Raw genomic sequence first — 24509 nt, 5'->3', positions numbered from 1 at the left:
CGCCCGGCTCACGCCATCTTATTTCTCAAGAAATTTGAAAAAGACAAAGCGGTGCAAGAAGTGACCCAGGAAACAGCGTCTGCCGTTGCCAAAGTCTTTTAAAATAAAATGACATGTCCCTTTGACCCCCTCCCTCCCCGCAGCCTGCACGCTCCTCCTTATGAGGCGTCAGGATGTGCTGAAGTCCCTTCTCTGAAGGACAGATGGCCCATCGGCCGCACCTGATGTCTGTTGACCTTTGAGGGCCAATGTTCCAGATCACAGCCTCGGGTGACTGAGGGCGCTGGGGAGAGGCCACCCAGCTTTAGTGTCAGCTCTCTCTCTGGCTGCTCTGTGCTAGGGGCACAGGTGGGGAGTGGCAGGAAGGCACAGGGCAGCCGTCAGCACTGGGGTCACATAACTGGAGATGGCAGCGTGCGGTCGGGGGTCGCGGGGTGCTGCTGTGGCCTGCCCTTCCACTGCGGGGGGCTGCAGCTCGTCAGCGCCCCTCTGGCCTGGAGTTCAGGGCTCGGGTTTGGTGGTGGGGGCTCGCGCTGGCCCCTCAGGTCCGCTGGCGCCACACTGGCTGGAGTGCCTGCTCCTGCCCAGCCTCTGCTCCTGTGTCCTGTCCCCGCTGTCAGGCCTGGGGGTTTCTAGGTGTGGACCTCGGAACCGTGAGTGCTGCGTTTTAAATTTTTGAGCTGTCACCTGACTGTGTCTCCTTTGAGCCTTGTGAACCTACAAAGAAGGGATGGTTCAGAGGAGAGGTGGGGTCTCCACAAATAAGGAGCAGGGACACCTGAGCAGAGGTGGCCTGTCAGGGCATTGCTGTCTGTCCCCTGTCCCACACGTCTCTGAGCCCATTTGTGGTGCAGAGCTGCTGGCACCATTTATTCTGAAAACCCTCATCATTTAGAGGCCTGGCTCTCGGGTGCTGAGGCCACCAGCCTCCTCATCCTTGGTTCAGCTGCCACGCTCAGCCTGTTCCGCCCGTCTCCCCTCTGCTGGGCGCTGCAGGGATGGCCCTGCGTCAGGTCCCCTTGTTCACTCCGGCTCTGCTGGAACCTGACCCACCCTCATGGTTCTGCTCGGTTCCTGGGAGAAAGTAAAATGAAAGCTGCCTAAATCCTCTGCCAGTTCGTTTAGCCGTGCGCCTGGCAGGAGCCCCAGATGGAGGATCCAGATGGAAGCGCTCAGGATTCACCAGGGGAGGGGGGAGTGTTCCCCCAGGTGCAGCGGGGACCAGTGGGATGTGACGGCCCCGCCAGGGAACTGTGGGCGGACGGCTGCACCAGGCATGGCTGCTGGAGGGTTGGACAGCCGTGATGTGATGGCCAGCGGCTCAGCTACACCCTTCCTTCCCTCTCCCGCTTGTCTTCTGAAATGTCAGGACCTCGGCCCTCCCTGCCCACTGGGACACTGACTCTCTCCGCAGGTGGACCTGGTGGTGCACCCGTCCATGGATCAGAACGACCCCCTTGTGAGGAGTGCCATCGAGCAGGTGCGCTTCCGGATCTCCAACTCCAGCACCGCCAACAGGCAAGTGGCGGGACCCAAAAGAACCTCGAGCAAGGCACCGGGGCCTGTGTGTCCCACATGTCCTCAGAAAGCCCTGTAGGTCACCTTGCGTGAAATCAGTGCGCTCATTGGGTCAGGATGGGTGGTTCACGACCCCAAATCTAAGTGAGGATTGATTCTTTGCTATTTTAAGAAAAAAATCCCAGGGATCTGCCAGCGAGGGTTCCGAGCTCTCCCTGCCCCGGGCCTCGGGTCCCGAACTCAGCCTCATAACACTGCCCGGAGACTGCCCTTGACTACCCAGTGGCTGCCCTCGCCTTCCGGGGCTCTAATTTAGTTCATGGTCCACTTCAGACGGGAGAAGATGCAGGAAGAGAAAGTCCTCCGCCAGGCGTAAGCCCGAGGGCTGCAGAGTGCTAGTGGGGTGGCCTGCCATGAGGCCAGGGGTGGAAGACTAGTCTCAGAACTCCCGGCTGCTGGCAGCTCTGGAACCGCCCTCAGGCCTCGTGTGTTGGGCTCCTTCCTCAGACGGCAGCGCAGCCCAGTTGGTGGGCAGCCCCTCCCAGCCCCTCCGTGCCCCCTGCCCCGTATCCTGTGACTGGCACACTGTTCAGGTGTGTCCTCTGCCTGGCCTCTGCAGACAGCGGGTTGGACCCGCCCCACCCGGTGCCTTCGTCTAGGTCACGCAGACCGACACCGAGGCTCCCGGCCAGCTTCTCTGACGTGTTCTTGTGCCTGGTGTTTGGCTGCAGGGTTAGAGTCCCCCAGCCTCCAGCCCCTCCGGAGGAGGCCGAGGAAGAGAGCCCAGGGAAGGAGGGCCCACGCACATCCGGAGACTCCGACCTGCACACGGCCGCGAAGCCAGAGAGCACGCGGGTGAAGAAGACCGAGGAGAAGATGGGCATAACCCCGCTTAAAAACTACCACCCCGTCGTAGGTAAAGAGCAGCCCCCGCCCGCCTGCGACCGCATCTCATGGCTACTTGCGTGATGCTGGCGCACCTGGGGCCCTGCGCTGGGGCTCTGGGCTGCAGGCAGTTGAATGGGGTTGGAATCGCTGGCTGGGCCCTGCTGGGCTGCCACGTGCCTTCTCCAGCCTCCTTTCTCCTGTCTGCACAATGGACGTGGTCCGTGCCCAGCACGCCTCCCAGGCCCTTGGCGGACTCCTGGAATCAGGGTAGATCCCCACACGAGGAGTTGTTCACAGAGATTCCTTCCCTCTGCTGGCTGTCCTCTGAGGAACATTCCATGAGCTCAGAAAGTTCCCCCGTCCTGCCCTCACCTGCCTCCCCAGCTCAGGTGGTCTCCCTGGGCTCAGGCTCCCTGGGCCGCCCTCCCTGCCCGCCCACTGCCCACCAGCTGAGGCTCCGCACTCAGGCACCTGGCTCCCCTCAGACATGCACATGGCTCTCAGGGCAGCAGCCTCCACCAGGCAGTGTGGGGGTGGCCCAGGTCACAGGCATTTTGTGGGACTCCCCTCTGAGGTGCATGGCCTTCACCCCTGGCCTCGTAGCAGAGAACAGAGGGCACCGAGGGGCAGGAGCCCTGCGTGGCTGAGCAGCTGTGCCCAAGAGTGGGCCAGACTGGGCCCTAGAGTGGACTCTGCTGCTGTGTCCACCTTGTCCCACCCTGTCCTCGTCACCAGGAAAAGTCAGGGAACAGCTTATTTGTATCAATACAGAAATAAGTTACTTTAAAAGAACCAAAATTTCGGGCTGGTGCTGTGTCTCAGTGGAAGAGCACGCGCCCCGCCTGTGTGAGCCCCTGGGCTCACCCTCAGCACCATGTGGAAATAAATGAACAAGTGAATAAGTCAGCCATAAGGTATCGTGTCCATCTACAACCGAAATGTTTAAGGAAAAAAACGAAATTTTGGAATATTTGGCACGTTCCCACGAAGCCAGAGACCTTGTCCAGTGGCCTTCCATGGAGGCAGCTGCCACCCATCTGTCCTGGCCCCCTTGCTCCCCACAGCCTGCCCTCTGCTCCTCACCCCGCATCTCGGCCCCTTGAGTCTGTCCTGGACACTCACCCGCTACTGCACTGCCCCGCGGCCCCCGCCCACCCCTCCCCCGCACATCTGCGCGTCTGATGAGCTACTGCAGGTGTCATCTTGAGTCACATTCCCCAGGAGGTGGACACCAAGGGAGGGCAGGCACTGGCCATCTCCCTGGGCCCAGGCGCAGTGCCCTGGGGGGGGGGGGGTCTGGGGGTTTCCTGAGCGCTCTGCCCCCTTTCTTGCTTCAGTTCCGGGACTTGGGCGTTCCCTGGGGTTCCTGCCCAAAATGCCCCGCCTGCGGGTGGTCCACATGTTCCTGTGGTACCTGATCTACGGCCACCCTGCCAGCAAAACGGCCGAGCAGCCCGGCGTCGGCGGTGAGAGGAGAAAGCAGGAGCCAGGCAGGGCAGGCCCGCGGCCCTCCTCTGGAAGCGACCTCGAGGCCCCTGAAGGCCCCGCCAAGGACAGCAACGAGGGCGCCCCCTGGGAGGCCGAAATGGAGCTTCCCACAGAGACAGGTGAGGCGCCGGGCCTCCCCTGGACGGGCCTCCCCTGGACGGGCGTCCCCTGGATGGGCTGGGGCGGCTCCCAGGTGCTCAGATGAGAGCAGGGCCCACCCCAGCCCAGGCTCCTCCCTCCCTCCTGCCCGTGGGGCTGGGACCTGCCGGAGGCGCCCAGCCGTCTGGGTGACGCCATCCTCTTCCTAGTGTACGTGGACGAGTGCTCCTGGATGCGCCACATCCCTCCCATCCCAGTCCACAGGGACTTTGGCTTTGGCTGGGCTCTTGTCAGTGACATCCTGCTCTGCCTGCCCCTGTCCATCTTCGTCCAGATCGTGCAAGTCAGCTACAAGGTACTGGGGCTGGCCGTCGCAGGTCCCAGGGCTGGAGATCACCAGTCACCCCGTCATGGGGAGAGTGCTTGGAGTTGCCCCCGGGAATGGGTGGTGGGGGTATGGGAGGAAGGATGGTAAAGGGGAGGACCTCAGAGACTCCTCCTTCTGGAGGGAGGGAGACAGATAACTGGTTCAGCAGTGACATAGGTCATAAAGAAAGGGAAAAAAAGAAATGACCTTCAGCCTTGTCATCCAGAGAGATAACCACTAGTTTCTGGTAGATTGTCTTTCTCATCCTTGTTATTTTTATTTTTTTATTTTGAGACAAGGTCTCACTCTCTTGCTGAGGCTGGCCTCAAACTTGGAATCCTCCTTCCTCAGCCTCCCCAAGTAACTGGGATCACTTGCCCAGCTCCTCATTTGTTTTGTTATGGTCGGGAGCGGGCGGTATGTGTTTCAATCAACCCTTAAAAAAAAAAAAAAAAAAAAAACCCTGAGATTCTTTTTCTTCTTCTATTACCTGTTCTTTCCACTGGACAATTTATTGTATTTTCCACATCATTTTTATTTATTTATTTACTTTTTTGGTGGTGCTGGGGATCGAACCCAGGGCCTTATGCAGGCAAGGCACGCGCTCGACCAGCTGAGCCACATCCCCAGCCCACATCATTAAGTTTGTTAACTTGATGGATTCATAGTAATTCTCCGTAAGCATGTACTGTGTTGGACCAATATTTTTTGTTTAAATGCCATTTATTCTTCTAAATGACATGTTAATGAATATCTTTTAGAGCATAAATACGTGGGCGGCTCCAGATTTTTCCTTTGGGGGTGACAGGGGAATGACAGAGGAGGCGGCTGCCTTCCAGGGAGTGAGGTCCCCACCACCTCCTGGGAGTCCCCTTGCTCCGCCCACCAGCAGCCCCAGGGCACGCACTTGCTGTCACCAGGGGAAGGGAGGGGGCAGGTGTGAGCCCCGGGCAGAGGCAGGGAGGGGTGGAGTGTTGGTGGGTGTCTCCTCAGCCTTGTGGCCACCCTGGTCTGCTGGCCAAGTTGACCTGCAGTTGGCCTCCGCAGGTGGACAACCTTGAGGACTTCCTCAACGACCCTCTGAAGAAGCACACGCTGATCCGCTTCCTCCCCAGGCCCATCCGGCAGCAGCTCCTGTACAAGAGGTGAGGGCCTTGAGCAGCCCAGTCCCAGTGGCCTTGTACCAGGCTCCCAAAGGGCAGGCTCTGAGTGGCCCCCAGGCCCCCTGGACGGCAGGCCTCAGTGCGCAGGCGCTGTGCCTTTTCTTACGTGAGCAGGAGGCCGGGCAGCACCCGCTGAGGCCTGCAGTGGGCCGTGTGGTCTGGGGTGGTTTTTCCTTTTGTTGACTTTCCAGATCAAACCCGAGTGTGGGGGTCCAGCCTCCATTACCTGGTGGGGTTTGGGGAGGGTGGGGTGGCCCAGTGCCAGGCAGGCCAGAGGCCAGTCCTCCAGGGGCCCAGGTGGAAGCCAGACCCTGCTGCCCGCGGGGAGCGGCTGGGAGCAGGTGCCTGTGTGTGTCCAGGCGCTACATCTTCTCCGTGATTGAGAACCTGCAGCGGCTGTGCTACATGGGGCTGCTGCAGTTCGGTCCCACGGAGAAGTTTCAGGACAAAGACCAGGTAACGTCTCCAAGCCCAAGCGACGGTGGTGCCCCACTCGGGCCGCCCCAGTGCTGACCCACAGTGTGCTTCTCCCCACGGGGTCTCCTGCAGGTCTTTGTGTTCCTGAAGAAGAACGCGGTCATCATCGACACCACCATCTGCGACCCCCATTACAACCTGGCCCACAGCACCCGGCCCTTCGAGAGGCGGCTCTACGTCCTGAACTCCATGCAGGACGTGGAGAACTACTGGTTCGACCTGCAGTGCGTCTGCCTCAACACCCCGCTAGGTACACCTGCCTCCCCCATTCTCTGCGTCAGCGAGGCTGGGAGCCAGAGGAGGCTGCAGGTCGCTCACAGCCTCCAGGTTTCCAGGCTGCTCCCAAGGCCAGCAGAGTCCCTGGGGCTCCCTGAGAAAGCAGGATGGGGGGCCTTGGGCCAGGGGCTGCTGGGCCCCACCCAGCCGAGCACACACCTGGTCCTCATTCCTGTGCTCCCTGGATAAGTACCTGCGGAGCACCTGCCGTGGTCACGCGCTGCTCCTTGCCACACAGTGACGAGAGCACGGCCTGCCCTGCCCTCACCACGCTTGTGGCTGTGAAGTGGAGACACAGTTCACAGAGAGCCCCAGAGTGTGGCGGGTGCCAGAGCATTTTAGTGGGGTGCTTGGGAACAGCCTTCCCAGGTCCACCCGCCATCCCTAGGGGTTAGGCTGAACCAGCCAGGACCAGGACTGGGGAGGTTCCAGGCAGGGAAACAGCCCGTGCAAAGCCCCTGAGGTCCATGTTGGATCAAAGAGCAGAGACTGGCATGTTGAGGGGGTTGTGGGTGTTAGCCAGACTAGGGGGACCCTGGGGACCTGGTGAAGAGCAGTGACAGCCACAGGGTGGCTGTGGGCAAGGAGTACCTCACGCTGGCAGCTGTGTGAGAGTGGACGCAGGGTGGTCCATCAGGGGCTGTGCCTCATGTCTGGGTGAGGAGAAGGGGACAGCTCTGCAGAGGCTGAGGAGGGGAGCTGGCAGGGGCCCGTCAGTGGGCGGTGCTGGGCTTGGCCCAGGGACTCCTCTCCTGGACTGTCCCTAGCAGCCCCCACTGCTTCTAGACCTTCTCTCCAAGACCCCCGTCTGGCCGCATTCTGCGAATCCCTCAGGCATATCTGCAGGGGTCAACAGGGCCTGTCCACAGTGGGCATCTGCACACGCGTGTCGAATGCGGGGATCTGTGGAAGGTGCTAGAACCTTCACCCTGTGCTGCCTTTTCTAAGCTGCTCCACCCGCTCTGACCTTTTCTTGCCACGTCGGTTTGCACCTGGGAGAGGAGTCTCTGCCTCACCCCAGGGCCAAGAGGCCAGCAGCACCCTGGATTTAGGCGAAGCGGGAGCCACAGTTGTTGGCACTCAGAGCCAGCAGGGCAGCCCGTGCGTGTCATCTTGACACTGTCCTGTGCGCTCACAGCAAGAGTCTTGACCACCGCAGATGATAAAAATGCCCGACCCCTCCGGTTTCATCCCTCGATAAAGATTTGTGAGCCACGCGTAACTCACGTCAGAGGTTTTCAGGCCTGACAGTCAGTGGATTCGTGTCCCTTTAGTGTCCCTGAGCAGAGCTGCGGGACCTTGCGCAGTCAATGAGGCAGTCGCTGCCCCTTCATTCAGAAGACATTCCCACAGGTTCTGCCCCAGGGACGGGGACATTGGGGAGGGCCATAGAGTCACCTTGTAAAGCAGGTGCTGCCCCGAATCACCCCGGGACAGGCCAGTTCCTAAGCCCACCCAGACACTGTCCACCCCACAGTGCTAGAACAGGGTGTCTCGGGTCCAGGTCCAGCTGACAGGTGTGTGGCGTTCCCACTGGCCACGCCAGGAAGCCAGGCTCTCCATGTGGACACCTGCCGGGAGTGTCCTTGACCTTGCTCCTGGGACCGGACCCTCCCTCACCTACTCAAGCCAGCGGTTTCCTCGTGACTTATATTGTCTGCAGGAAACGTCATTTTCTTGATTGTGGGATAATGACAACTTGTCGCCTGCATCAGGGCATCTCTTGAGTGGTTGGAAGGGTCTGCCATTGCGGGCAGCTGACCTGTGGCCACGGCAGCTCTGGCCTCCCTCTCTCTGGGTTCCACCTCCGTCCCTCCCTCCTCTCCCCCCCCAGCACCTCTCCCTCCGCCTTCTGTCTCCCTTTATGTGGCCACTGGAGGCCTGGCCAGGTGGACCCTTCCCCTGGCAGGTCCCACAGGCCACCGGTCCTCGCACCGCTCACAAGTGGCTGCCAGAGCTCGGCCAGGAGCCCTGCTGGGCTGAGCTCGCGTTGGCTTTCAGGTGTGGTGCGCTGCCCGTGCGTCCAGAAGAACAGCCCGGATTCGAGCGGCGACAAGGAGGGCAGCCTGCAGAAGGAGCAGGAGAACGCCATCGACAGGCACAACCTGGAGCGCAAGTGCGCCATGCTGGAGTACACCACGTGCGTCCCCCGCCCCGCCGCCCACCACTGTCCCCACCCCAGGCCACGCAGCCCAGCCCCTCCCTCCCGCTCAGGCCTCAGCAGAAGGCCGTGTCTGCAGAGGCAGGACCTGGGGGCCCGGCTGCGTCTGACCCTAGCTGTGCTTTGCGTGGTCACCAGCTGTTTTAAGTCCCATCAGTTGTCAACAGTCTAAAGTTGGGAATGTCACATAAAATTCTGGGTTTTCAACTTTGGAGAAAAGCGACCACCTGCCGACTCCGGCCTGTTGGGCTCCTCTGGGATTCAGGTCAGAAGTGAGTCCACACATGCTGCGGGCTGCTTCCGGTTGCAAGGAGGGCTCTTCCCCTGTTCCCTCCCCAGGGGCAGCCGGGAGGTGGTGGACGAGGGCCTGATCCCCGGAGATGGGCTGGGGGCCGCGGGGCTCGACTCCAGCTTCTATGCCCACCTGAAGCGCAACTGGATCTGGACCAGCTACATCATCAACAAGGCCAGAAAGGTGGGCACCGGGAGGAGCCAGGCTGCCCACGCTGCCCCATCCGGCCGTCTTCCCTCTAGGCAAAGCCAGAGTCACCAGGGACACAGCCAGCTGGTCCTGGAGGTCGCTGGGCCCCTGAACGCCTGTGGCCTGTGCTCCCAGTGGCCTCTGACTTGCCCTGCTGGACAGCTACTCCCTTGTAAAGCAGGAGCACCAGGCTGGGTGCCAGAGCATGGGGGGACCCTGCAGGATGGTGGCTGGAGGCTAGTGCCCAGTCCTCACCCAGCACCTGCGTCTCTCAGGAGAACATCAACGCGGAGAACGGGCTCACCGTGAGGCTGCAGACCTTCCTGTCCAAGCGCCCGCTGCCCCTCGGTGCCACAGGTGGGTATGCCCAGAGTCTACCCCGGGAAGGACATGGCACCAGGGCCCAGGCGACCGTGGTGCTTCCCGTTCGGCCCACTGTGGCCTCCGTAGCGCTCACCCTGAGGCTCCTCTCCCCTAACCGTCCCTAGGTGGTGGCCGGTTGGCTCTCTGGGGAGAAGCGCGGGCGGGCACCGAACTATGTGCTGACCGGGAGGAGCAGTTTGAGGTGGACCGCGAGCCCACGCTGGGCAGAAGCCGCAGGGTCAGGGGCGGCCGAAGCCAGAAGCGGAAACGGCTGAAGAAGGAGCCTGGGAAGAGGACCAAGAGGAGGAGGAAAGGTCTGTGTGGCTGGTGGGCGGCCATCCGCGTCTCAGTCCTGTGCCCCTCAGGCACAGGTGTCCGTGTCCCCGGGCTGCCAGCGCTGACTGCCACGGTCATCCCCAGCCGTGCGGCAGGAAGAGGCCTGCGCTGCTCCCAGGCATCTCCGAAGGCTGTGGGCTGTTTTCTGCAGGTCTCTGAGGGACTCCCACAGCTCAGTTCAATGTCATTTAAACTGAAAAAGCTTCTCAGCAAGGTCCTCAAACCAGCCAAGGTCTGCTCTTCTCTTTGTTTCTTTTGATGTCTGCATTGATGCCTGTCAGGCCAGGGTCAGAGTCAGGCCAAGGTCAGTCGTGACTTTGGACTTGAGGAAGCCAGGAGTCAGGAAGCCTGCGGGGTCTCTCAGGTCTGACCAGCCTGCAGATGCCCCCTCCAGTCGGCCATGTGGGATCCGTCAGCCCAGCTTAGTGCAGAGCAGAAGGGAGCGCGTGCTGAGGAGGCCAGCTCTTGCTCTTTATGTCACCCACGTGGGCCAGCCAGCCTGCTGTAGCTCCTTCCATATGTCACCCACGTGGGCCAGCCAGCCTGCTGTAGCTCCTTCCGTATGTCACCCATGCAGGCCACCTGCCGGCTGTAGCTCCTTCAGTATGTCACCCATGCAGGCCACCTGCCGGCTATAGCTCCTTCAGTATGTCACCCACACGAGCTGCCTGCCGGCTATAGCTCCTTCAGGGCAGACAGTGTTGAAATAGGCGCCTGCCTTGAGTGGGTCAAGTGTGGGCATCCTGGTGGGGGCACCCTGGCCTCTGCCCATGAAGCAGTCCCCTCAGTCTCACCTGCGGCAGATCCATGTGAGCTCACAAGGATTGGGGTTCATCACGAGGCACAATATGGGGTACTGCCCTTGGAATCCAGATTCCTCCCCTGACTTTCCTTCTACCTCTTTTGGCACTGAAGCAAAGGTGTAGCGGCGTGTGGTGTCTGCCTGGCCAGGTGCTGCCCGTGGGTCCCCAAGGCCAGGAGACCTTGGAGAGCCCCTTGACCAAGAGCTGAGATGCAGTCCCCACACCTGCTCCTGATGATGCCATGTCCCTTGGCACATCAAAATGGCGGTGATAACTGTATCCCTCTCCTCGGGTTGCTGTCAATATCCCTCCACAAACCTGCCTGCTTGGCACCCAGTGCATATCCTGGAAAGTGTCGACTCCTCATTTAGTGAGCAGCTACTTCCCACCAGGCTCTGCGCCAAGTGTTCGTACTACTCATCCTCAGCAGCAGCTGAGGGCACCCAGGGCTGCAGTCGCTGTCCTGCTTGTCCAGCAGAGGCACCCTCAGTGCAGCCTGCGAGTGTCTGCATGAGGCACCTCCAAAGAAGTGAGGTCACAGTGGGAGCCACTGGAGAGTGGCCGATGACCAGGTAGAGGCCGCCATCGGAGAGCTGGGTCTCTGGTCACTTGCTCTCAGGCACAGTGAGCATCTGGGGACTGCTCCGCGGGCCCTGCCCTGGAGGGACAGCTCTGGAGGTCCTCTCCTCCCCGTTTTTCAGGAGAGGCCCCAGCAGAGAAAAGCAAACGGCTGCGCTACCACGACGAGGCCGACCAGAGCGCCCTGCGCAGGATGACCCGGCTGCGCGTGTCCTGGTCCATGCAGGAGGACGGGCTGCTCATGCTCTGCCGCATCGCCAGCAACGTGCTCAACGCCAAGGTAGCTGCCGCTGGCCCCGCCTGGTCCTGGCTCCCAGCGCCCATGCCTCTCCCAGGAGCTCCCAGGACGCGCCCTGCCTGGGACCCTGGTCTCTGGTGCCAGCGCACAGGGCTCGGCCGTGCTGCCTGGAGCTCTCCTCGCTTAGTGACCCCAGACCCTCCCTGGGAAGGTCATGGCCGTCTCCCTGCCCTGCCCCTGCTTCCCACCTGGGCCCTGCTGCGTCGGGTGCCCTTGGTCACCAGAATGGCTGTCCTAAGACGGCACTTCTCACCTGCTTTCTTGGCCGCAGCCCAAGCATGGTGCCCCTGCACCGTCGTCACAGTTGTGACCAGATTCTCATGGACTGGGGGCGGTGGCTGTGGCCTGGCCCAGGCAGGCGCCTCGTGCTCACCCCCCACCCCACAGCCCCTGCTGCGCCTCCAGTGGCACTGAGCCCGACAGGTGGCTGCTCTGTGCCCTGACGCTCCTCAGGCCCACAGCCTGAGCCAGAGTCCGTCTCCCGTGTCCCCAGCACCTGCTGGCCCTGCTCTGGGGGTTCGTGTCGCCTGGTGCCGCCCTGCCTGTGTCAGTTGGCAGCAGGGTGTGGACAGGCGTCCGCCAAGCTGCTCGGCAGGAGGCGGCCGGAGAGGGCTCTGCGGAGCCGCGGGTGCTGGCTGAGTCACGGGCCGTGCTGCGCTTCACCCGCAGACTCACAGGGTCCCTTCTCCTGACCTTCGTCCCTCCGTCCCCTCCAACCCATCCCTTCTCCAAGGAGGAGGCTGGGAGACACCTGCCGTCCCCATGGTGACTAGCACTGAGGTGCTGTTGGGGGTGGTCCCCACCCCAGCTCCATGAAGCCCAGAAACCCGGGCCTTCCGAGGCCCCCTGCTCTGAATGGCCCTCTGCTCTGCCCTCTAGAGCTCACACCGCCCCCGCCCCCTGCGTTGGCTTTCTGCAGTGTCCTGAGGGCTGGCAACCTTGCCCCCTCCTGCCCCCCCTCGCCCCCTCCTCTCGCCCCCTCCTCGCCCCGCCTGCTCAGGGCCTGGCGGGAAGTCAGGCAGTGCGTGCCCCTGTGTCCACCAGCGCACTGGAAGCCCTCAGCAGAGCACGTGATGCCCTCACGACCCGCTGGGCATTGACCCTCCAGTGGGTGCCGTCCACTTCTGCCCAGGCCTCGCCCTGTGCTGGGCACACGTTGGGGCCCAGACTTGACTGACCCAGAGGGAGGAGGCTCCTGGGCACGGGCCCCGCTTCTTGCCGCTGACCCGTCAGGTGGCCTGGGGAAGCTGACCTTCCGTCCCGCCTCTGTGTTTGTGCAGGTGAAGGGCCCGTTTGTCCCCTGGCAGGTCGTGCGGGACATTTTACACGCGACCTTTGAAGAGTCTTTGGACAAGACGTCGCACTCGGTCGGCCGCCGGGCTCGCTACATCGTCAAGAACCCCCAGGCCTACCTCAACTACAAGTACGCTGCTGCCCCGCGCTGGGCGTCTGTCCCGCCCTCTCCTCGCCCCCTCCTCGCCCGCTCCTCGCCCCGCCTGCTCAGGGCCTGGTGGGAGGTCAGGCAGTACGTGCCACGTGGCCCCCAAGGCCCTCGGTGGTGGAGTCGGTGTTGGCACTGCCCTGTCCCTCACTGTCGGCCGCGTGTGGCTCTGGGGACTAGCACCTGCTGGGTTTTATTGGAGGTAGAGCTCCCTTGCGAAGCAGGTGAGGAAAGCAGGCTTCCAGGCCATGGCCCCACCAGCAGCCTGGGACCACCTGTGGCAAGGCAGAGGAGCCAGGCCACCTCAGCAGCCGCTGCAGGGCCTGATCCTGGAAGGGGAAACGGCACAGAGGGAGTGTGAGCTGTCAGGGCCACAGTGAGGTCAGAGGCTTGGCTCCCTGACCCCTGACCCTCGGTTGATGCCGTTGTCCTTCCCTGGTGGCAGCGAGGATGTGGGGCGGGGGTTTCAGCATTAGCAGGGGCTCCGTGCTTGCTCTCAGTCTCGGAGTCGCAGTGCTGGGGACAAGGCATTCACTCCTCACTCCCCTGTGAGGTAGGACGGGTACTGAGGACCTCGGCGACTGGCCTGCCTGCCCCTGGCCTGGGGTGGGGGCGTCCTTTTCATCACCAAGCCATAAAGTGGAATGACACTCACCCGGGAGCTCGGGGACGTTGCAGGGGGCAGGACAGGTGGGGGCAGCGTGCTCAGGAGAGTGGCTGGAGTCGTGGCCGCCTTTGCTCCTGGCCCAGCCCTGTGGGGACCAGGCGGGAGCTCCCATTCTTGGTCTCCTAGTAGAGGACGGAGCGGTGACCACAGGCTTGAGCCAGGTTTGCTTCGCCCAAGCGACTTGTTTTCCAGAGCCAAGGGCACCTGCGGGTACACGGGCCAGTCATCCTGCAGCTGGCCAGGCGGAGCCACGGGTGGAGAGCGCCCGCTGGTGGGCAGGCGTGGGGGCATCGCCCAGACCTCACCTGGCCTTGCCTGCCCGCAGGGTCTGCCTGGCCGAGGTGTACCAGGATAAAGCACTCGTCGGGGACTTCATGAGTCGGAAATGTGACTATGAGGACCCTAAGGTAGGCCTGTGGCAGCAGGGCCCGCCTCCCTGAGGCAGGTGCTGGGTGCTGGCTGCCCCGGGCTGCGGGCCTTCTCGGGGTCGGCTGTGGCGTTCTCCTGCTCACTTGGGAACCCTCCTGTCAGTCCTTGGGCTCGGGACCTTGTTTGATTCAGCTCCGAGCATCGCTTCTGAAGGTGACTGGAGTCACCCTGTGCTCTGAATGCTGCTGTGCCGGGGCCTCTTGTAAGGAGCGTGGGGCGGCTCCTCAGAGGTCCCCCAGCCGGGCTCCCAGAGCCTCCCTGGGAACGTGCCGCCGTGCGGGGCTGTGGCTGCGGCTGGCGAGGGAGAGCTATCTTCTCACCCAGGCTCAGTCCGCGCCTCTATCCTTGAGCTAGCCCTGGGCTCTGCTGCGTGGGTGCCAGGCCTGGTGCCCAGGAGCCTTGGGGAGGGGGCCGCAGCCTTCCCCTTCAGGAGCTGCACCCAGTGGGACGAGCAGAGAAGCCAGTGGCCGTGACAGCGCAGCACCCCGCTCCCAAGGGCGGCAGGCACTGGGGCACGAAGCCGAACAGCCAGGGCATCCTGGTCGATGCTGGCAGCCGGCGTCCTGTCTCGCTGACCTGGTCAGGGCGTGCTCCGCCAGGGGAAGGTGTGGGCACAGAGAGAGGCCACCAGCAGCCTCTGTGCTGCGGCTCTTCAAAGGTGCCGAGCTCTGGACTGAGCCTGGGAAGTGGTGGGCCAGGAAGGCCGAGGCCAAGAGGGAGGAGTGGCTGCATCCTTCCTGCCCAGCTCCAGGCCCAGGGCCATTAGAATGGCCCATCTGGACGCCCTAGGGGTGGGCCGGAGGAGGAGCCACCTCCCATCAGGCCCAGCAGCCTGGCTCCCTCATCTCCAGCCCAGAGGCGGCCGTGTGGCAAGTGCCCAGGGCTGGTGTGGGAGGAGGAGCAGGGGCAGCACCGGCCCGCCATGGCCTGCCAGGGGTCCCGGGAATGTGTCCGAGCCTCCCCTGGGGCCAGGGACCTCCCACACCAGTTGGCACCAGGGCCTTGGCTTCCTGGTACAGAGAGAGGAGTGTCCGCTGCCTCATCTGCCCTGACCTCCTCAGGTGATGGGTGACCGAGGACTTGGGGACATGGAAAGTCAGGGCAGGCTGCGGGCTCCGTGTTTCTTGGGCATAGAGGCAGGAGTTGTCAGCAGATGTTCCTTTCACAGAGGGGGGTTGACATGTCCCTCTCCGCCTCACAGGTTTGTGCCAAGGAGTTCAAGGAGTTTGTGGAGAAACTCCAGGAGAAGTTCAGCTCGGCCCTCAGGAACCCCGACCTGGAGATCCCGGACACGCTGCGGGAGCTGTTCGCCAGGTGCGCCCTCGGGCTGGGTCTGCCTTGTCCTTGCCGGCAAAAGCCAGCGGTCAGCAGGACTGTGATGCTAGGCGCCTGCCCGGGTGCATTCGGCCTCCCCCGACCTCCACCTGAGCTCCTCTCACGGGTAGTGTGAACCCAGGGCAGAGCGCCCGCCCGTGGCCCCTGGCGTCTGCGTTCCTCTCCCCCAGGGCCTCCTGCTCAGGAGATGCGCTTTTTGCTGAATTTTTTTGTTTTATATAGGAAACTCCAAAATATAAGTGAGGGAAAGGGGACGGTGGCCTCGGGGCCGCAGCCAGGTGCTGCAGGGGCTGTGTGCACCCAGCCCTGGTGCCTGGGGGGAGCGGGCATTCATCTATGAGATCTGGGCTCAGTGCTGCGGGCAGAAGGGCCAGAATCGGCCTCAGGTGCCTGAGACCCAGGCCCTGTGCTTCCAGCTCAGCCTCTCGGATCTGGAAGGACACTCCTGGGTCTCAGCAGCCCTGCGGGGTCTGTGAACTGCACCTGCTTCCACAGCAAAGTGCAGGTGCGACTCCCTCCCCCTCACCCGTCCAGAAAGCCCCCCGCCCTGCCTTTCAGAGCTTCTTCCTGTGTAGAGGTGACATCCTCCGGGAGGTTTCTGGCCAGGAGCCGCACAGTGGCGCCTTGGCCCTCAGCATCTTAGTTGGAGATTTCGTTCCTTCCTCCACTGGGCAGTGATTGGTGGAGTGTCCGCCGTGTGCCAGGTCCAGGCAGTGATTTGTAGTCATCATGCACTGACACGCATGAGCCGTTTTCTGGATTCTGTTTTGTTTTTGCAGTAACTTGTTCCCTAGAATTCCCGACGGCATGGTTGATGCTCAGTCTTAAAGGTTTTCAGTGGTCTGTTGACCTCTGTGTGACTTATGTCCCCAAGTATTTTCAGTGAAGTTCTGGGCAGCTCCTGGTCCTAAACGAAGACAGTTAAAGATGGCAGAGGGGAGCTCACGGGCCCCAGGAGGACAGAGTGGGTTGCAGTTGGAACAGCTGAACGCTCCTTTGATCCTGAGCATTTGATCCTGAGGCAGGATTGAAAGGGGGTCCATATTTTTCCTGTTTGACTAAACGGAGGTCATGTTTTTCTGAAGAGGGGCTTTTTCTTGGCAGTAGATTTGAGATTTTACCTGACCTTTCTAGAAACCAAAGGAATGTCTTGCAAATGGCTGTTTTTAAAGTCAGCTCTGTAACTCATTTGCTTGGTGTAAACAGTCCAGTGACACCACGTCAGCTCCAAGGGGCGGGGGCAGGCACCCTGCGTTGTGCCGTCCACTCAGCGGCTCTCCCACATTTTTGTTGTCATTTTGATCAATACATGAGAGTTGCGGGCATTCACAGTGCTCCATGTGACGCTTTGCCACGTGTCCACACTGCAGGAAGACCACACCAAGCCCAGTAACATCCCATCGCTGTGTGTGCGTGTGCACGTGTGTGTGTGGGGGGGGGGGGACCCTGAACACCTCTCCTGAAGGCAGAGAGAGATGGGCAGTGCATTTTGGTAACTGAGGTCCCCTGCGTGCTCTAGGTGATGACTTCACTTCAGCGGTGGCCTGTGGTGCCCTCGTGGACTCCGTCCCTCCCCTTTCCAGTCCTGGGACAGTCACCCCCCTGCTCCAGCCCCCAGAGGGGCCTCTTTAGATCACTCTGGGTGTCCCCTCTGTCCCCCTCTTGTGCTTGTTTTCCAGTCACTGTGAGCTCCCAGCTCACCCCATGTTAGCCATGCCCAGCGCACCTCTGCCATTCAGTGACCGTCAGTGAGAGGACAGTTATGTCTCGTCCTCTCAGCCCCGTTTCTAAACGGGCCTGGTGGACGGGCAGGGCATGGTGTGTCCTCGTGTCACTGTGTGTGCGGAGTTCACTCACAGTCAGTCCGACATCCCAGGCAGTGAGTGGCCCCGCGAGCAGCAGCGGTTGCCAGGCCCACTGTCCTGTGCTTCTGGCCCACTGTCCTGTGCTTCTGTCCTGTGCAGGTACCGAGTCTTGGCCATCGGCGATGAGAAGGACCAGATCAGGAAGGAAGACGAGCTTAACAGGTGAGCATCGCTGCGCAGAGCGACCTTGGTCAGTGACCTGCAGCCCAGCGCAGGGCGCCCCCTGTTCTGGTGGCCTGTGTTCGGACACAGCCAGGCCTCCTGTGCCAGCCGTGCTGCGCTCCTGCAGTGTTGAGGCATCTGCGGAGTTTCTTTAGCCCGCGAGGACGAAGATCCTCGCTGTCCCTGATCTCAGGCTCGCCGGCCTAGCCCTAGGCTGGACTCGCTTTCCAAGCAGAATCCTGTAGAAAGCCAGCCGGGCCCTGCGCCTGGCTGCACCCTGCGCCTCAGGGAGGAGCTACTCTCCTGGGGAGAAAGGCTCACTGAGCATCAGAGGGAAGGAAGCCCTGAGCTCTGCGCCCTTGATGTCCTGTGAACCATCCCAGGCTACGTCGCCCCAACCCACGAGAAGAGAATTTTCCTTTGAAACCAGACAGTCACTAAGGCCCAGTAACATCCAGTAACAGAGTGCCGCTGGCCGTGCTCCCTGGTGCACACCGTGGGCCGCGTCACGTTCCCAAGACTGGACAGCAGCCGAGCAGCACCGCGCCCTCACGCCCTGTGGCCTCTCTTTCAGCGTGGACGACATCCACTTCCTGGTGCTGCAGAACCTGATCCAGAGCACGCTGTCCCTCTCCAACAGCCAGATGAAGTCCTGCCAGTCCTTCCAGGTGGGCTCGCTTTCCCGGCACGGGCCAGCTGCTTCGGCCGTCCCCTCGCTCTCCTCGGCTGCTGGGCCTCAGGGCTCGATCCCCCGTTGACGTCCAAGGCCTGCAGCCAAGGCCCTGGTCACACACACTCGGGTCACAGGGCTCCCTCCTCCCAGCACCTTTCAGACGTGTGGAATGGGGCGTTACCCCAGCCCCCGCCGCCGCAGATCTCGGAGCTGAGCCGTGCTGCTTGGAGGGGGCTTTTCGCCTCTCACCAGGTCTCCCCGTTCCCTTCTCCCGTCTTTAAAGCAACCTCCGAAAGCCCTGAATATTTTAAATATTTGGTTTAGGTTGTAAACCTCTTATTTAAAACAAAATTAGGCGGGAGAAGAAATGAGGTGTGACAACAAACTGGGAGTCACTGAGCCCATGGCACCTTTCCCCTCAAGCGCGTGTGGAGACAGGTTGGTGGTCAGGGTCCTTGGAGGGCAGAGCTCCCCTTGGTGGCAGTGGTCTCCCGAGGACTCTGCTTCCTGTGGCTGGGGAGCAGGAGAGAGAGGGGCCAGTTCTGTTCAACCCACACGGAGCCTGGGAAGCAGGTGGGCTCAAGGCTCTTAGACCAACGTGGTCTAAGAGGTTCAGAGACGTCAGAACACATGCCCACGGCCACACAGCTCATCACACCAGGATGCCACCAGAGACTGCCAGGGGCTGTTCCCTGCACCAGTGGTGCCTGGTGATCTTCCCTCTTTAACAGTCACATAAGTGGATTCCCAGTGGGGCTCTTTGCTTTTGTGTCTGTAGACCTAAACCTCTACTGCTCCCGCCCGCCCCATCAACACCCAGCCAGACTGGAGTGGGAGGGCACAGTGGAGAAGATACAGGTGTCATTTCCTAAAAGTCCCACTGAAGAGGGCAGAACAGTGGCCTCCCAAGCTTAGGGTACCTCAGAGTCACCCAGACAATTCCTGGAGCCTGTGTCCCCGAGCCCCACTCCGCAGATTCCTTAAGGAGGGGGGGCAGGGCACACAGAGGAGCAGGCCGGGAGGGGCTGAGGCCTGAGCGCTGAGAAGCCAGTCGAGCTCAGGTTTGGGTCCAGCAAGTGCAAAGGCCCTGAGGTGGGAATGCTTTGACTTTTCCAAGAAAATTCAGGAGGATGGGGGGCGTGGGAACCTAGGGGTGGGCTGTAGGAGGAGAGGCCACAGCAGTGGGCACAGTCCCACTCAGGGTTCTGGTAGGGACTGGATGTTGCTCCTTTGTGGAAGGAGGCCACTCGGATTTTCCAAGCAGGGAAAGAGCATGTGATCTGATTTCAGCACGAGAGGATCATGTTGGTTGCTGTGGAGAAAGGTCCGGGCCCTGGGGACTCGGGTGGCACAGAGCAGGGTAGCAGTTAGCTAGAGGCTCACCTTCTCCAAGCCCCAGCTGGGGCTGGGGGCACAACCCCTGTGCCTGGTCCCAGGTCCCACGCAGCCCCAATGCGTCCTCGCGCTGTGTTTCCAAGGCTTTGGGTAGTGGTGGCCGAATCCAAGTGGTGACCAGATGGGGCACTTGGGAACAGGGCAGAGGCTAAGGGACGGTGATGTCAGAACTGCTGCCACCTTGACTCCCAGGAACAAGCTTGGGGTGGGCAACCCCCTCCTCTCCAGGCGCCTTCCTCCACTCGGGGGTGAGGGGCAGACGTGGGTCTTCAAGGCTGGACCGGGGCGCCTGCAGGGTCCCGGCCCCGCGGCCACACAGCAGCGCTGGCCGGGCTGGGCCCTGCTGACGGCGCTGTCTTGCAGACCTTCCGCCTGTACCGGGAGTACAAGGAGCAGGTGCTGGTGCGGGCCTTCATGGAGTGCCAGAAGAGGAGCCTGGTCAACCGGCGCCGCGTCAACCACACGCTCGGCCCCAAGAAGAACCGGGCGCTGCCCTTCGTGCCCATGTCCTACCAGCTGTCCCAGTCCTACTACAGGTGCGTGCCCTCCGGACAGCGCCACGGGGGCCTCCACGCCTGGCGCCCGCCCTCTCCCCGTGTGGACAGACCAGTGCTCCCAGGGCTTGTCAGGGTCCTGGCCACTTAGCTGTTCCTTTGTCTCCTGTCTTATCAGGAGGGGACGGGTCAGTGTCCCAGCTGGGCACGGACCTCAGTCCTCATCCTCGAAGCTCAGAACCCCGGGGCCTCCTGCTCTGCTGCCCTGGCCCCGGGCAGCGGGCACCCTGCAGATGGGGCCATCCAGGAGCCCACTGCAACACCGCCCAGGGGCACGCTCTTGGTGGCTTCACGCTATGGCAGGCACCACTGGCCACCCCGCACACCAGGCATCGTGCCCACCAGCCTCCTGGCACGTGCCTGGACGTCCCTTCAGACAGGCCACAGCTGGCTTCCTGCCCACACTGCCCTCTGCCTGCCCCCTCCTCCTCCCGCGGTCTGTGTGCAGACGACGGGTCAAGGCCGTGGTCTCTTGGTCCTCCTGCCCCTTCCTTTGCTGTGGCTTCAGCCTCTTCCTAAGCCCTCACCCTGGTGGCCCTCGGCTCCTCTTCTTGGGATGGGGAGCAGGTGTGGGTGCAGAGTCCAGCAGGGCAGCTGGCCTTGAGCCACGTGTCCAGGCTGGGTCGTCATCTGTGAACCGAGGTGGGGGCAGCGCAGCAGGAGGACCTCGGGTCTCCTCTGGCTGTTTCTGCAGGGTCACAGAGAGGCACGCTCCTGACAGGGACGAGGGCTGACCTCTGTGGCCCTGCAGGTGTGTCCTCTCCTGTGGGAGGTCAGCGCCCAGGGCTCTGGCCCGTCCTGGCCTGCGGGCCTCAGCCGCTCTCTGGTCTCGCAGGCTCTTCACCTGGCGCTTCCCCAGCTCTGTCTGCTCCGAGTCCTTCCAGTTCTATGAGAGGCTGCGGGCAGCCGGCAAGCAGGACCAGCCCGACCACTTCTCCTTCAAAGACCAGGACAGCAGTGACCCCCCAAGTGACATGGTGGCATTTTCTTTGGACGGCCCTGGGGGACACTGTGTGACCGCCCTGATCCTCTTTTCTCTGGGCCTGGTGTCCGTGGACGTCAGGATCCCAGAGCAGATCGTGGTGGTGGACAGCTCAGTGGTGGAGAGCGAGGTCATGAAGAGGTAAGGGCGCAGCAGCCCGCGGCCGTGCCCCCTCCCACAGTGGGGACGAGCCTGTTCTTAGGACTTGGCTTTGTGGTCTTCTCTCACCTGTCCTTTTGCGTGGACAGACGTCGGCTGCGCTTCGCTGCCGTGTGTTTGGCCTGCACCGGACCCTTGCCAGAGTGAGCAGGGAGCCGCAGGGGCTTCTGGGAGCTCCTGGGGACAGGCTCGTGTCTGTGGAGGGCCTGGAACAGACGTCCAGGGAGGGGTCTCTGCTGTGCCTTCCAGGGGCTCTGGTGCCTCCAGAGGTGGACACAGGAAGCATGGCGGGGGGTGGGGCGCATGAGCTGGGACTTCAGGGAAGGTGGGGTGGCAGGTCAGGAGTGGCCCAGGTCCAACACGCTGCCACAGAGGCCCGGGCAGGGCAGGGGCGCAGAGGAAGTTCGGATCCGGCCCTCAGGTTTCCTTCTCCCCCAGCCTGGGGAAGGACGGCGGCTTGGATGACGACGAGGACGAGGAGGAAGACTTGGACGAGGGCTCGGGGGCCAAGCGCCAGGGCGTGGAGGTGAAGGCCCACCAGGCCTCCCACACCAAGTACCTGCTCATGCGGGGCTACTGCGCGCCCGGCCTCATCAGCACCCGCAACCTCAACCCCAACGACAGCGTCGTGGTCAATTCCTGCCAGGTCAGGTTCCGGCTCCGCTGCACCCCCGCGGCCACCCAGCTGGCGCCCAGTGGTGAGTGTCCTGCCACAGCGGGGAGCACGGGTCTGAGGACATGTGCAGCCAGTGGGACCAGGAAGGCCCCCTCCTCACAGCCGCCTCAAGGGGCAGGTCTGGGGGCCAGGGGGCCACCGCCTGGGCCTGCACCCTATGCCACTGCCCAGCACTGTCCTCTGACCCCTTGCTGTGGGAGCTCGGCCTCCCACCCCCTGCACTTCCGACCTTGACACTTTGGTTTTTGTTCTGTTATCGCTGAAACTTGAGGCTAGCCGGGCCCCTCCGTGCCCCCAGGTTCAGCTGTCCTCTCCTGCACTATGTAGAACACGAGGAGGACCTCCCCTCTGACCCTCCCCTCCCTCCCCTCTGACCCTCTTTACGTGGTCGAGGGTGGTGGCTTCGAGGTCGGCCACTACCCACAGTCGAACCCGTGCTGGTTCTGGGGTCTGGACTGGCTGAGCATAGTTGGCCTGTAGGCCGTGGTCTTGGCAGACGCCTCCTGTAGGAAGCAAGGGAAACTCATCTGTCCACGTCTGGCTGGTGGGAGCCCAGGGGAATGTCCTTAGAAGGGCTGCCGGAGGGGCGCAGGGCACAGGGCACAGCAAGGGTCGGCCCAGGACAGCCAGAGTCGCGGCTCCCTCCGAGCCCTGGGTGCATGCTGTTAAGTCTCAAGCAAGAGAGGCCCAGTGGCCAGGGTGGCCAGTCCAGGAGCTGTCTTGGGGAGCCCAGGGTCACGTATCAGGAGTCCGGCAGCCAGGGCTCCATGTCCCTCACAAGGTGGCCCCACGCCCTTGGGGAGCAGGTTGACGCAGGGCAGGGCCCAGCTGGGCCATCTGCGCATTCGGGAGCAGGGCTCCCGCGGGCTGACCCCGGTCCTCCTCTCAGGCTTCACAGCTGCTTCCCTGGAGGGGCTGACGGTCGGGACCTCCTGCCTCCCCGACACCTTCACCAGGCTCATCGAGCCCCTGGGGCGCGCCTGCGGCTGGGAGGCCTTCGCCCGCCAGGCGCAGCTGTCTGGGTACAGCCCTGAAGACCTGGCCGCCGCCCTGGAGCTCCAGCAGGCCGTGGCCGCCACCGGCTGCTTTGGGGTGGACAAGGAGAGGCTGAGCAGACAGTACTCGGCCCTGGAGAGGACGGCAGGGCTGCGCACCAGGACCTTGGCGGACTACATGCAGGTGAGCCGGGCGGGCCCAGGTGCGCCCGCAGGTGTCTTTGCTTCTTGTTTTTAGTTGAAATTAGTCATCAACGTTTAAAACTCAGGACACGTTGTGAGAGCCCCTGAGCCTGGCAGCCCTGCCCTCCCTGGAGCCGTGTCCCCACCCCAGCCCTAGTGGCCCCAGCACTCCCCGCCTGCTACACTCTCCCCTACCTGCCTGGACTCAGTGACCCTTGAACCCAAAGGATGCCACAACCAAGGGGCCCCTTGGACTAGCATGTCCCCTGTGCTCGGTCAGCTGCAGGGTATGGGCCGAGGCCAGCGGAGCCGTGAGGACCCACTGTGGTGTTGGTGTGGGGCGAGGCCTTGTGGCCTCCAGGGGTGGCAAGGCCCGGAGGATGGTCGGGGCTGCCCCAGCCTTCCTGGGGCAGAGTGGAAGCAGGGGCTGTGCCCAAGGCTCCGAAGACCCAGAGGGGATTCAGCTCCCAAGGCCCTGGTGGCAGAGCACAAGTGCCAGGTCCCACAACCATCAAAGGGCAAGGTGAGGCGGCTCCCTACCCCCAGTGCCCTGCACTCCCCCTGATGGTGAGTGCCCGCTGCCCGTCGCAGGCGCACGTGGTCTGACTCGAGCCCGAGTCCAGGCTTGGGCTGTCACGAAGCCCAGCAGCCTGGGTTTGTGGGGTCTTCATATAATAAGAAGAGCGTTGGTGGCCCCACGCACCCGCTGGATGGAGCCGGCACGCGGGAGCGGGCTGTGTTGGCCTGAGAGGGCTCTTGTCCCTTCACGGGAGGGACGGCTGCTTCTGTGGGAGAGCTTGTGGGACTGCGTGGCGCTGATTCCCTGGGACAGCCCGCCAGCCTGGAGGTCCGGGAAGCCCCCTCAGCCCTGGGGTGTGGCTGGGCTCCCGGGCGGTTACGCCTTGGCTTTAATGAGGAGCCACTGCTCCGGGGCCCTTCCAAGGAACGGGCTGCCCGCCCCGCAGCTGGCGCTCCAGCCGGGGCAGCACACCCGCCCGCCAGGCCTGTCCTGCGCCCGCACAGACACCCGGCTCCCTCCCCAGGACCTCCTGGAGCAGCGCCAGGTGCTGGAGGTGGGCGGCAACACTGTCCGCCTGGTGGCCAGGGCCTTGGCCGGGCCCTGGCTCCTGCACTCCGTGCGGCTGAGACACTCAGAAGAGGAGGCCCAGGCCCGTGAGGACGATCAGGCCCGAGCCCCAGAGGGACCCGCCAGCGAGGACAGTGTCCAGGAGGAGCTGGCTGCGCCCTCTTGCAGCCCCCAGGGCACCAAGAGGCGAGCCCGCTGGGCCAGTCAGGGCAGCGACACAGACACCGAGGGTCCCCTGAAGTCCCCGGCAAAGAGGCCCAGGCTCCAGGACGTGCGTCTGGCCGCCAGCCCCAGGTCCAGGGCAGAGGAAGGGGCAGAAGGCCAGGCCCTGGTTTTGCCCCCAGCTCCTGAAGACACGGCTGCCGGGGGGCCTGGGCAGGAGGACCAGGAAAATGTCGGTGGCCCCAGCGTCCCAGGCCAAGAGCAGCCGAGCTGTCAGGCCCAGCTCCCAGGGGGCTCTGAAGACTCCAGAGGTACCGGCTTGGCCCCACCCCTTCCTCAGTCCTCCAGCTTGATTGGCCCCAGCCCCGGCCTCGCTCTTTCTCAGCTCCAACCTGGGGTGGGTCCTGCTCCAGGGTGGCTGCTCCCTGGAGCCCTGAGCTGCGCTCT

General features: G+C 62.7%; 1 protein-coding gene across 3 annotated transcripts in view; it reads left to right on the top strand.

Moving 5' to 3' along the window:
- Gtf3c1 (general transcription factor IIIC subunit 1) overlaps positions 1-24509 on the top strand; it is a 60221-nt gene that overhangs the window by 33293 nt on the left and 2419 nt on the right. For 2 of the 3 annotated variants that reach the window (XM_048789694.1, XM_048789693.1), the window contains exons 13-35: positions 1415-1518; positions 2250-2434; positions 3744-4013; positions 4203-4348; positions 5408-5505; positions 5883-5979; positions 6073-6250; positions 8278-8416; positions 8777-8912; positions 9194-9275; positions 9407-9595; positions 11122-11279; positions 12578-12720; positions 13731-13812; positions 15036-15148; positions 17134-17196; positions 17771-17864; positions 19628-19800; positions 20654-20941; positions 21049-21102; positions 21398-21657; positions 22525-22814; positions 23857-24373. In XM_048789694.1, coding sequence (XP_048645651.1) covers positions 1415-1518; positions 2250-2434; positions 3744-4013; positions 4203-4348; positions 5408-5505; positions 5883-5979; positions 6073-6250; positions 8278-8416; positions 8777-8912; positions 9194-9275; positions 9407-9595; positions 11122-11279; positions 12578-12720; positions 13731-13812; positions 15036-15148; positions 17134-17196; positions 17771-17864; positions 19628-19800; positions 20654-20941; positions 21049-21102; positions 21398-21657; positions 22525-22814; positions 23857-24373 — 3859 coding nt within the window. The remainder of the gene's footprint in view (positions 1-1414; positions 1519-2249; positions 2435-3743; positions 4014-4202; positions 4349-5407; positions 5506-5882; positions 5980-6072; positions 6251-8277; positions 8417-8776; positions 8913-9193; positions 9276-9406; positions 9596-11121; positions 11280-12577; positions 12721-13730; positions 13813-15035; positions 15149-17133; positions 17197-17770; positions 17865-19627; positions 19801-20653; positions 20942-21048; positions 21103-21397; positions 21658-22524; positions 22815-23856; positions 24374-24509) is intronic. The other variant, XM_015491191.2, reaches the window with a different exon arrangement.

The sequence above is a fragment of the Marmota marmota genome, unplaced genomic scaffold (genome assembly GCF_001458135.2).
Source record: "Marmota marmota marmota unplaced genomic scaffold, marMar, whole genome shotgun sequence".
NCBI classification, from domain to species: domain Eukaryota; kingdom Metazoa; phylum Chordata; class Mammalia; order Rodentia; family Sciuridae; genus Marmota; species Marmota marmota.
Note: the sequence above shows the minus strand (reverse complement) of the source record. Positions and strands in the feature narration are given on the sequence as shown.